Raw genomic sequence first — 13,131 nt, 5'->3', positions numbered from 1 at the left:
TGATCTTTTTTTTTAATAGAATTTATCATGTTGATGATACTCCTTCCGGATCAGTGGATGGGGTGCTTGATTATAGTAAAGCCATTCAAGTAGGTGAATTTATTTTTTGCCAGCACATCTTAATACCTGTAGGCTTTGAAATACTGTAATTTTGACTCCTGAAGAAGAATTTGTCTCCAGTGAATTGCATATTTTTCTAGTAAATCCTTAAAGAGTTTCCTGTTCTTAAAAAACTTTTACTAGATGTTGAAAACTCTTAGACCAAAAATAAGTGGTGATAAGTAATTAATATGAGCCTACTTAGAAAAGTATAGTATCTCAAAATATTTGGGAACCTAATTCCTCCCGCCTTGTCCTCTCTGTCCATCCATCCATCCTTCCATCCATCTAATCATCCATCCATCTAAACATCAGTCTATCAGAGATTGCTCTGGCACCTCTAGCATATTAGGAAGGATCCATATTTTTTTTACAGGTAACATAATTTAGTGTATATTTATGGACATATGCTTTTGTTTGCTAGCTAATATAATTAGATATTTTAGTGAACAATTTTGTTTTTGATGTGGTTTTCTATGAGTATTTAAATCAGTGCCTTATCCTTAATAAAGCTCTTTCCTATCCAGTTTCTTAACTGTTTCTTAACTGATCCTCATAGTTATGTAAGGCAAACAGCAGATACAGTTTATTCTCCTAAATAAAGCTAGAAAACTGATAACTGATTTACTTAGGGTCATAAAGTAAGAGATTAAGTAGTAAAGCAAGATTAAAGTCTAGATCTTTTGACTGCAGATCTAATGACCTATCCAGTGGAATATTCAGGAGTCCATTTAGTCATCTATATATTCATCCATATTTATTCAACAAGTATTTGTTAAATACCTATTATATGTCAGATATTGGGTTGGATACTGGGAAGCCAGTGGTGGATAAGCAACAGTCCCTTCCAAGAAGGAACTTCTAGAAGATTTCAAATTAATTCATTATCAACCAATTCTCCCCCATCCCCACTTTAAACAGACTCAAATATTTCCCATCTTAAAAACTACCACAAAAATCTCTACTGTCCACTGCATATCTTCTTCCAATTTACTGTCTTATCTCTTTATCCTTTCAGAGCTAAACTTCTTGAAAGAATAATCTGTATTCATCTCTTTTTCCTTACATCCATTCCAGCTTCACTCCATTGTACTCTGGTTTCCAGAGGCCTTTGAATTGCCAAGTCCAATAGGAAGTTTTCTGTCTTTATCTCATGTGATCTATAGATAACATTTAATATTTTTGATTACTCTTTTCTTCTTGCTTTCATGAGACCATCCTTCTGGTTTTACACCTAGCTGGCTTTTCCTTCTTGTCTTCTATGTCAAGGGCTCATCTGCCTGTCTCTTGTTGTGGTAGTTCTTAATGTCCACTCTAGGCTGTTTGCTTTTGTCACTCGTCCACACCTTCCTTGGTGTTCTTATTGAAACCCACCCCTTTGACTATATACTGACTCCAATATCTGTATTTCCGATCTTGAGTTTTTCCAATTTCTAGATAATATGTTTCTTGCTATCTATAGACATTTCACTTGAATGGTCCACAAACACCCCAAATTTAACTTGTCTGAGGCTGAACTCATCTTCTTTCCAAATCTCTGTCTCCATACATAATCGTTATCTCAGCAACTGGCTCCACCATGTAGCCAGGGGTCATGAGACCTTCTCCTTTTCTCTTGCTTTCCACATCTAATGAATCACCAAGTCCTGTGGATTCCAACTCCTAAATTTCTCTTGAATTGGTCACCTTTCCATCTCGATATAAATTCAGTCCCTCATTACTTCCTACCTAGATCACTGCAATAGCTTTTTATCCAGTGCTGCCCAATAGAACTTTCTGTGATGATGGAAATGTTCTATATCTCTGTTTTCCATATGGTACTCACTTGTGGCTATTGAACACTTGAAATTTGACTAGTGTGACTAAGGAATTGAATTTAAATTTTGTTTCATTTTAATTAATTGAAATTTAAAGAGCAACAAATGGCTTAGTGGCCACTGTACTGTATAGCACAGATTAGTCTCTCTACTTTCAGTCTTCTTCTCCCCATCCATGCTAATCCATTTATCGTACTGATGACCAGAACAATCTTTCTAAAATGTAAATCTGATCATGTTACACATAGATTCCTTCCTGTCATCCCAAATAAATTTTAGTAAGTTCCCATTTTTTTCAGGATAAAGTTTACATACCCACAACTGCCCTGCTTCCTGGTCCACTTCCTTTCTCTAGCACATTTCCAGATACCAGCTGTGCTAAATAAACTTCTTGGAGTTTCCTAAATGTATCATGCTGTTGTTTTGTTTTTTTTTTTTTTTTTGCATTTTAGTTTGAAATAATTTATAGGGTCACAGGAAGTTGTAAAAACAGCACAGAGTCCAACATGGCTCCCACCCAGTTTCCCTCAGTGATGGCATCTTATATAACTGTAGTGTATCAAAACCAGGAAATTGACTTTGGTATGATACTGTTTAGTAGACTACAGACCTTATTCACTTTTCACATATACTCATTTGTGGATGTATGTATGTGTGTGGTGTGTAGTGTGTATAGTTCTGTGTAATTTTATCCCATGTGTTGATTTCTGTAACCACTACCACAGTCAGGATGTAGCATTGTCCCATCACCACTAAGGAACTCCCTTGAGCTGCTCTTTATATTCACATCCACTCCCAGCATCCGCCCCACCCCGTCCTGTCCCTGGCAACCACTACTCTTTCTCTGTCTCTGCAGTTTGTCACTTTGAGGATGCTTTATGGATGGAATCATACAGTATGTAACCTTTTGAAATTGGCTTTTCTCCCTAAGTATAATGCACTTTAGATATGTGCAGGTCTTACAGTGTCATGCTGTTTTACCCTTCTTCATTTTTGTATGTGCTGGTTCTTCTGCCTTCTGTTCATCTTTTAAGATGAAGCACAGGATTTTGCCACCCTGTTCACCTTGATGTAAGTTAGATGTTCCTTCCTCTGTGATCTCATCTCCCCTTGTATGAACCTTAACTTTTATTATACTATACTGTTTTAGGTATTCAATTCACCATCTTCCCCAGTAGGCTTTTGAGTAATCTTTGAGGGCAATGATTTCATCCCTGTATCTGCAGAGCTTAGTTCAGTGTCTGGCACATAGTAGGTTCTCAGTAAATAAATAGGTTAATATATTGTCAAAGTATTCTTTTTAGTGAATAGCACAGGAATAGTCATTTAATAAATATTTGTTGAAGAATTATAATTGATTAATTTATTTTAGGGAACAAGGGATCCAATTTGTGCCATAACTGCATCTGATAAGACATTGATTGTGGTAAGTTGCAAAAAATTTATTGCATGAATAGTAATTGTTTAAGTTACAAAAATAGCATAGAGTGATTGTTTTGATTTGAATATCATCTGGTGGGTACTGCAGATTTTACTAAGGAACATAAGAAATGAACAAAATTTTACAGAGTACAAATTATCATTTGCAAAAACAGCTGCTGAGAGAAGCATTGGGATGGTGGCCAGCTGAGAAGATAAAGTACATGTAGAATTTTTACTGACAGGTTGAATGAGCCCTTGAAAGGACTGGTGGATGTTAGGTGGGTTGGGTGGTGGTAGCAGACCTTGGAAAGTTTGCTCCTCTGTGTGGCCTGCTACTTTATCCCAGAGAAAGTCCTTTGGCTCAGCTGCTTTCATGAGACATAGAGTGAAGAGGTGGGGTATTTGCCAGTCAGTAAAATAGAGAAGTCTATGGCAAAGTTTTGCTGAATTTTTCAAATAGAATCAGTGTTATACTGTCTTTTCTTGAGCTCTGGCATTTGAAAATATTAATTTTAGAAATGTGTTTGCTTTAATATAGTAATGTTGGTGGAGTTTTTGAATTGGAGTTACATAAACAGAATCCTAATAGTAAATATTTCCAGTTCTAGTTACATTAGCTAATTTTATGGGGGAAAAGTTCTTAAGAGTGTAGTATTCATTTTTCCTCACCAAATGACTTTGGTGTATATTTTAAGCAGTTGTCTTATAGTCAGGTCCATGGAATCTTCTGTTTTCTCTTTTGGTTCTTTGATTTGTGGCAGGGGTTTTATTATGTTAGTTATATATCTTATTGCAGAAAAAAATAAAGTGCAACTCATATTAATTATAAAAATTGGCTTAATTTCTGGACGACTGAGTCTACCTATAAGCAATTCACTCAATTTTAATACCGGTCAAAAGATTTAATGGAGAAAATATCTTCTGCATTTAAAACTGCTTTCCACTGTTGAAATGTAAACAGTTTTTAGAACCAATACGTTCTCAAACTTTTTAAAGCCATAGAATCCCCTTTTTCCCAAACAGAATCTTTAGTGTATTCCGTTGTATTAGATAGTTTAAAACTCACACTTCCTTTCTTATACATTAAAAAACAACCACCACCTAACCCTTCTGTTAGTCCCTTCTTGAGAATGGTGGGACAGAATTAGTGCTGCTCTGATTTGAAAGAGGAGGGAAGGGTTGGCCATGTGGGGCCTTCTACTTCATCCAAATCCAGTGGCCTTAGGCACAGAAGGGTTTGAAAACAGCTCTGCATTAGGTATGCTTCCTGTTGATCTGTCAGCTTTCAGGCTGGTACAGAGTTGTATATAAGCTTATTGTCTGGTTTTTCTTTTTTTAAACACATTTAAACTAATATTCATTGTTATCACTGCTTTTTAATTATCTCATCACATGGCCAAAACCAGTGTCAGATAAATGGCCATGGGTTAAAAACTAGACTTTCAGTAACAGCTGTTTCCATGGTGATCTTATATTGATTTTTCATATATATGGAATTCAACTCAGCATATGCTGTATGTTTTAGCTTTTGATGTACTCTGAATATGAAACTAGATGACAATTATAAATAACCCTAGCTATATCTTCCTTGTGCTGTAAGAATTTGTGGATTACCAAAGAGTGAGGTTTCTGTTTTCTTGAATAGTACACGAAAGCAATTAGACCACCTTCGGCAGCTTTAATATTTTAATTAAATTAGGAAATTAATATGTGCTCAGTAACATGATTCATTGTCAGAATTGAGAATATTCTGTGATACTGTCTGTCACTTTGGTTTTGAAAAAATGTGCAAACACATAGAGAGACGTATAGTTGTTTAATATTATTATGGTAAATGTGCTTTAGTAATCACAAGTAATTTCCATAGGGTCGTGAATCTGGCACCATTCAGAGATACAGTCTTCCTAATGTTGGTTTGATTCAAAGATATTCCCTTAATTGTCGAGCCTATCAGTTATCTTTGAATTGCAACTCTAGGTAAGCCTGAAAACTCTCCTTACATGGATGTTAGACTTAGAAATTATCATTTGGGATTGTTAGAATTATGTAATAAATGTAAAAACATGTTTATTTGTTTTAAATTTGTCTTACAATTCAGTATGGTTTTATTTTCCTGTATTTTACTTACTGTCTTTCTTTGGGCGTATCGAAATACTACAGTAATATTTTACTCTTAAAGTTTAAGAGTGTTGAGACTATTTTATATTTGTATACCAGTTGGTTTAATCACTTTGGGTACATTTTCTTCACAAGGAATCAAAAGAGAGTAGTCCATGACTTCTGTCAAATTTTCAAAAATAATATTTTAAAAAGCCATTTATTTATTTTAAAGCCCTTTCTACTTCTGATGAACTGACTTGAGAAAGAATGGTTATAGGTAAATATTCTCATGATTGCTGATAGTAATTTTACAATTTTTCTCCCTCTTCAATTTTGTATTTTTAGCCGTCTTGCTATCATAGACATCTCAGGAGTTCTCACTTTCTTTGACTTGGATACTCGGGTAACAGACAGTACAGGACAGCAAGTCATTGGCGAGTTGTTAAAACTGGAGCGAAAAGATGTCTGGGATATGAAGTGGGCCAAAGATAATCCTGATTTGTTTGCAATGATGGAGAAGACCAGAATGTATGTTTTCAGAAACTTGGATCCTGAGGTAAAAACAAGAAATAAGTATTAGCAGTACATAACTAATGAGCCCAGATGTCAAAACCTGGATATTTTCCATTTCTTTCTTCAAGAGTTTTGTTGGTACTGGCTGTGTGAATTTCCAAAAATAAATAGAAACATTTTTATGGACTTTAAAAATATTTGGTCCTAAGTGGAAATAATACTAATCCTCTAAATATTCTCTACCTTCTCTGAAAGGCACCTCTTCAGCACTTCTCTCTTCTTTTTGAAAGATGGAACCAGGTCACTATTAGTTTTTTTTTTTTTCTTCCTTGTAAAGCCTGGTTTATAAAAAAAGAAAATCAGTAGACTTATTTACCAAAATTTCTTAAAACAACCTAACCAAAAAAAAATGTAGTTTTGAAATTGCCTTGTCCTTTTTCCTCTTTTGCCTACCTATCCACCTTATTCTATTCTCACCTTTTCTTAATTACATTTGCATTCACTCTGCCACCCACTAATCCACATTCTTTCTCACCAAGGCATTGTTCTGAATATTCAGGTGTGGATTGTGGTTAGTCTGCTCACATTTCAATATTAAGAATCCCCCTTCTCAATAATTTTTACAATTATATTTTGATTTTCTACGTGTTGCTCATATCACCTAATTTTTAGGCTCCATATTTTTCCCATCACTTGGTATGCTTCAGGACCAACTATTAGCCCCTGTGTTTAGGAAATATAAAATAATTTTAGTGGTAGCCTAATCAAAACTTACCTAATCACAGAGAAGATGAATCTTTTAAACAATTTTTGAACTATTAAAGGATATTCAATTTGGGATTTTCTGTACTCCTGCTGCAGTGTATCAATCAGGCCTTTTCAGAGAAACAGAATACTTGTGTGTGTGTGTGTGTGTGTGTGTGTATGAGGATTTATCTTAAGGAATTGGCTCACACAGTTTTGGGGCCTGGCAAGTCCACAATCTGTAGGGCAGGCCTGTAGGATGGAAACTCAGGCAAGAGTGGATGTTGCAGTCTCGAGTCCAAAAGCCGTAGGGCAGGTTGGCAGAGTGGAGATTCAGGTAGGATTTCTGTGCTGCAGTCTTCAGGCAGAATTTCTTTTCTTCAGGAAACCCCAGTTTTTGCTCTAAAGGCCTTGAACTGATTGCATGAGGCCCCTCCTGCCACATTGTTGAGGACAGTCTTTACTTAAAGTCTACTGATCGTAGATGTTAGTCACATCTACAAAATAACTTCAAGCTAATTCTAGATTAGTGTTTGACCAAACATCTGGGCACTACGGCCTAGCGAATCTGACACATAAAATTAACTGTCATGTCTTCCATTAGTATAAATAATAAGAGATGAGTTAATAAGTGCTCTATGTAGTTAATTTCTATTCATTTGGACCCATAGCTTACTTCTTAGGAAGAAATTGCATGCTTGGACCCCTGACTGACAAAAGATCTTATGCAGTAATATATTTAGTGGTAAAGTATTTGCTCCTGTGATATTCTTAATTATTTTCCCGTTTTCCTATTTGGACTCTACTTATAATCTTTGGATTGGCAAATGACCTTATATAGATTGTTCCCAAAGGCTTTGTTAAAACTTTTAGGAATCTTAAGGATTTTTTAATTCTTAGAGAAGTGGTCCAAATGAAAGGCAATCGGGGCTACTTCATTTGACCTTTAAGCTTGGACTTCTTTCAAGGGTCAAAGGGAAATTGAACCCTTGCCACAAAACCAGTGTAGAAATTTGTGGATGACCTTGAGGATGGGAATAGAATACTTTTTGAATGTTAGGGCCCTTTTTCTATGCTTGGCCCCACTTTACTAAGTCAGAAATCTGTGCACATGGAGAAGTGAGAGTGTTTGTTAATCCTGGCTGCTTGTGATGTGTGCAGCACACGTAAGGTTGATCTGGGACCAAGTAGAGTCTGCGTCTGGTGGAAAGTGTTTCTTAAGTAGTTTTAACAGAGGAGCCTTCTTTTTTTATTTGAGTTTATTTCCTGATTTGGCAAGACGTTCAATTTCTATTAGATTTAGAGTTGGGTGGATTTCTTACAACTTTACCAATGACTGGGTTTCTTTATAGACTGGGCTGTGCTGCTGTTCTCATTCTTGGTAGGACACTGGCTCACTGTGGTCACTGCTTGGTTAGTTACTGTGGTGCTCATTCCCCTAGCTGCTTATTGATTATGGAAGGACACACTGTTCAAAATAGAGAATTTACTGGATCTGCAGAACCACCAAATAGTCTGTCCTCCAGGAGATAAGCTATTGTTTGATGGTTAATAACTGGATGCATTGTCATTTGTTAGAGTGTTACTATGAATTCTTGATTCACGCTTTGAGTTTTATAAACCTTTCTTCAGATTATTTACAAGAAATGGGTGCCACTGTGTGCAAATTTCTAATTTGTCATTTCCTTTGAGAATCAGAAAAAGATTATTTAATGTTGAAATTTCCTGCTTGGTTATTTCAGTCCCTAGTGACCCTTTTGAGGTACTGATTCAGCTCTTTTGTTCTTTTTTGGGCTTTCCTTCTCATTGGTACTACTATTTCATATTTCATATTTTTATTAGCCAGGCTCTCATTTTTGTACAGTTGCTCTTTTTCCAAACCAGGAGTTCAAACTTTTGAATACATACCCCAATACATACATACTTATTTGTTTATGGATTGTATTTAATAACCTACTGAATTAATATAATTATCTTGTGATTAGTGTTTCCAAAATGGAAATTTTAAAAAAATGAAAAAAGATCAACTTAAAAGAATGAAATAAATTTTACTTTAAAATGTCATGCTAATTGTTATGGTTACGTACTATCATTAGCTAATGTCTCAAGTATAATACACACTTTAGAGTGAAGTTTTGTAACTTGGTAGAAACAACTTTCATTGTTTAAAATAGTCTACTTGATAATTTCATTTCTAGGTGCCTTTTTTTCCCAGATCTGAGTAGATTGTCATTTTTTAAAATTTATTTTTATTTTTCAGTAATAACTTTTTTTTTTCAGAAATAACCTTATTTTTTAAAAAATTCAGTTTTACTGAGATATATTCACATACCATACAGTCATCCATGGTGTACAGTCAGCTGTTCACAGTACCATTATATAGCTGTGCATTCATCACCCCAAACTATTTTTGAACATTTTCCTTACACCAGAAAGAATAAAAATAAGAATAAAAAATAAAAGTAAAAAAGAACACCCAAATCACCTCCCCCCCATCCCACCCTATTTTTCGTTAGTTTTTGTCCCCATTTTTCTACTCATCTATCCATACACTGGATAAAGGGAGTGCGATCCACAAGGTTCTCACAATCATACTGTTACCCCTTGTAAGCTACATAGTTAAATAGTCATCTTCAAGAGTCAAGGCTGGGTTGGAGGTTGATAGTTTCAGGTGTTTACTTCTAGCTATTCCAATACAATATGACCTAAAAAGGGATATCTATATATTGCATAAGAATGCCCACCAGAGTGACCTCTCGACTCCATTTGAAATCTTTCAGCCACTGACACTATTTCGTTTCATTTCACATCCCCCTTTTGGTCAAGAAGATGTTCTCAATCCCACGATGCCGGGTCTAGATTCATCCCTGGGAGTCATATCCTGCGTTGCCGGGGAGATTTACACCCCTGGGAGTCAGGTCCCACGTAGGGGGGAGGTCAGTGAGTTCACCCGCCAAGTTGGCTTAGCTAGAGAGAGAGAGAGGGCCACATCTGAGCAACAAAGAGATACTCAGGGGAAGACTCAGGCACAATTACAAGCAAGTTAGCCTCTCCTTTGCAGTAACGAGCTTCATAAGGGCAAGCCCCAAGATAGAGGGCTTGACATACCAAAGGTCAGTCCTCAATGTTTGTGAGAACATCAACAACAATCCAGGTGAGGAAGTCCAACACTTCTGCATTTTCCCCCAGCTCCTCAGGGGGGCCCTGCATATATATTTTTACTCTCTGCCCATATTACTTCGGGATGTGTTGCTATTTCACACTAACTTATACAAACCTATTAGATCTTACTTCCTAGTCAAAGTTGCATGTAATTATGGTATTTGGAACAAACTGTACAAGTTAAATTGTTTAGAAAATATAGATCCTGCACCAAATAAACATCTCTTCCCTTGGTCTCTTATGGAAGTTGAAGTTTTAAAACACAGTCAGTATCATCCTTTACCCTTTGGCCCAATTTGCCCTAGTCTTAACCAGATCTGCTTCATTCATATCTCTAAATGAAGTCTGGACTCTTTTTCAGCTTTTTAAATAGTTGCTGTGTGCACTGATACTGACATTCATATCTGCCAAGCTGTAGCTCTGAGTTTTAGGTGTCACACAGATACCCAAAGTTCCAGGATCGATCAGATTATACACAAAGGGATCAGCCTCTCAGAGTTTGGAGATAGCCATTACAATTCAGGAATAGATGTGACTGCTGTGAGAGCTTACATAGATTGTCATTGTTTTTACTTTGTAATGTGGCTGACCCAAGAATTTGTAATAGGAGTGAGAGAGATGTCACTTCTACCTTTTTAATTTGTTTATGCTTGCATTAATAATATTACCTTTAATTCATAGATTCTTTGCAGGAAGTCTTGTCGGCCACTTTCCATTTTGTGAGTTAGCTCAACCTAGATAATATTATCCCTGTTTTAGTTTCCTAGGCTGTTCAAGGAAATACCATGAAAGGGGGCAACTTAAACAATGGGAATTTATTATCTTATAGGTTTGAGGTTAAAAGAAAGTCCAAATCAAATCTTTCTCCCCAAGGACTGTGGCATTCTGGGACTGGCTGATGGCAGTCCTTGGTCATTAGTTTGTCACATGGCGAGGCACATGGGAGCATCTCCTCGTCTCTTCTTCCCCCGGTTCCATTGATGTTTGGCTTCTGGCTGCTCTGTCTGAATTTCATTCTCTTATAAAGGGCTCCAGTAATAGGACTGAATAGGAATTAAATTTTGCTCTGATTCTTTTATAAGAGTTCATTGCTCATAAAAGCGTATAATTTGCCTTTATGCAATACAACACTTTTTTTGAGGAAATAAAGGGATTTTTTAAACTTTTCATACAGTTTGACTGTTTTAATTAACATTTTGTACTGTTTCGAAGAAAATACACATTTTGAAACCCAAGGAAGCATACAAGAGCCTCATTCTTAAACTTAGACATACTAACTCAAACTAGGTGATTCAATTTTTACTTATTATTTTAATGTTTCTTGGTGTCTTTTTATAGCAACTGCTATAGTTTCTATGATATTTCTGTATGAAGCACTACTATCTTTCAGAGCTATGATTCTGATATATTATTTTGTTTTGATTTTGGTTACTTTCTATTTCATTATAATATATATGTGCAAACATTTAAAAAAATTATGTTCTGGTCTTATTTCCATTACCAGACAACATTAGCATATTCCCTTTACATATTCCTTTTATCATATTCCTATTCTTGGAAGTATTGAATACATTGGGAATTTATTTTTATTTATATAATATTTATACCTATTTTTTTAACTAAGAATTAAGGACAGCTACTTTACGTTATTATAGTCATATAATTTATTTCTATAAGCCTAGTTTTTATTTTTTCTAACACTAGAAATAGAGACAGATATATAGAAGACTTATGTATTTTCATACTGGCAAATAAAACCTTCTTATATAGGAAATATATCAGAAACACTTTCTGACTAATGTTACAGAAAACGGACTTTTCAGTGTGGTATGGGACTACTTTGATATGTGTACTGAGATACAAATATAGTGTTTGTCCATCTTATTAAGAATTAGATTTAATGTTGAATCCCATAAATTAAAATAATCAAGCTGTATAAGACATTTTTGGATTAAATGGGAAAATTTGGACTACGTATTAGATGCTATTAAGGAATTAATATTAATGATGTTAGATATGATATTAGTAATATAGTCATATAAAAGAATGTCCTTTCTTTTTTTAAAAAGATATGTACTGAAGTATTTCATGGTGAAATGTCATAATGTCTATAATTTACTTTATTTATTTATTTTTAATAATTCAGTTTTATGGGGATATATTCACATGCCTTGCAGTCATACAAAGCATACAATCAGTTGTTCACAGTACCACCATATAGTTGTGCATCCATCACAAAAATTAATTTTTGAACATTTTCATTACCACACACACAAAAGTAATAAGAATAAAAATTAAAGTGAAAAAAAAATTAAAGTAAAAAAGAACACAGGGTGCTTCCCCCCCCCCCCCCCGTTTTTTCTACTCATCCATCCATACACTGGACAAAGGGGAGTGTGATCCACATGGCTTTCCCAATCACATTGTCACCTTTCATAAGCTACAATTTTATACAGTCGTCTTCAAGATTCAAGCGTTCTGGGTTGTAGTTTGATAGTTTCAAGTATTTACTGCGGTATTCCAATTCATTAGAACCTAAAAAGGGTTATCTATATTGTGCATAAGAGTGACCACCAGAGTGACCTTTTGGCCCCTTTTGGAATCTCTCAGCCACTGAAACTTACTTCATTTCCTTTCACATCTCCCTTTTGGTCAAGAAGATGTTCTCAATCCCACGATGCCGGGTCTAGATTCCTCCCCAGGAGACATATTCCATGTTGCCAGGTGTATTTACACCCCTGGGAGTCAGATCCCACATAGAGGGGAGGGCAGTAATTTCATCTGCCAAGTTGGCTTAGCTAGAGAGAGAGGGCCACATCTGAGCAACAAAGAGGCATTCAGGAGGAGACACTTAGGCACAATTATAAGCATGTCTAGCCTCTCCTTTGCAGCAACAGTCTTCCCAAGGGCAAGTCCTCTGATTGAGGGCTCAGCCCATCAAACCACCAGTCCCCAGTGTCTGTGAGCACATCAGCAACCATCGAGGTGGGGAAGCCCAACACCCCTGCATTCTCTTCCAGCAATGTTCACATTAGTGGTAGCGTATAATATTTCTCTTTTTGGGCCTGGCTTATCTCGCTCAGCATTGTGTCTTCAACTTTCATCCAAGTTGTCATATACTTCACGACATCGTTCCTTCTTACTGCTTGCTGCACAGTATTCCGTTGTGTGTATACACCACTCATCTGTTGAAGGACATTTGGGTTGCTTCCATCTCTTGGCAATTGTGAATAATGCTGCTATGAACATTGGTGTGCAGATATCTGTTCATGTC

At 35.9% G+C, this 13,131-nt stretch overlaps 1 protein-coding gene across 2 annotated transcripts in view; it reads left to right on the top strand.

The window, feature by feature from the left end:
• The window catches only part of WDR35 (WD repeat domain 35), a 71,567-nt gene that overhangs the window by 42,795 nt on the left and 15,641 nt on the right, over window positions 1–13,131 (top strand). For both annotated transcript variants that reach the window (XM_037812907.1, XM_037812906.1), the window contains 4 exons: window positions 20–89; window positions 3,289–3,342; window positions 5,206–5,315; window positions 5,784–5,994. In XM_037812907.1, coding sequence (XP_037668835.1) covers window positions 20–89; window positions 3,289–3,342; window positions 5,206–5,315; window positions 5,784–5,994 — 445 coding nt within the window. The remainder of the gene's footprint in view (window positions 1–19; window positions 90–3,288; window positions 3,343–5,205; window positions 5,316–5,783; window positions 5,995–13,131) is intronic.

The sequence above is a fragment of the Choloepus didactylus genome, chromosome 20, assembly GCF_015220235.1.
Source record: "Choloepus didactylus isolate mChoDid1 chromosome 20, mChoDid1.pri, whole genome shotgun sequence".
In the NCBI taxonomy this organism is placed as follows: Eukaryota; Metazoa; Chordata; class Mammalia; order Pilosa; family Megalonychidae; genus Choloepus; species Choloepus didactylus.
Note: the sequence above shows the minus strand (reverse complement) of the source record. Positions and strands in the feature narration are given on the sequence as shown.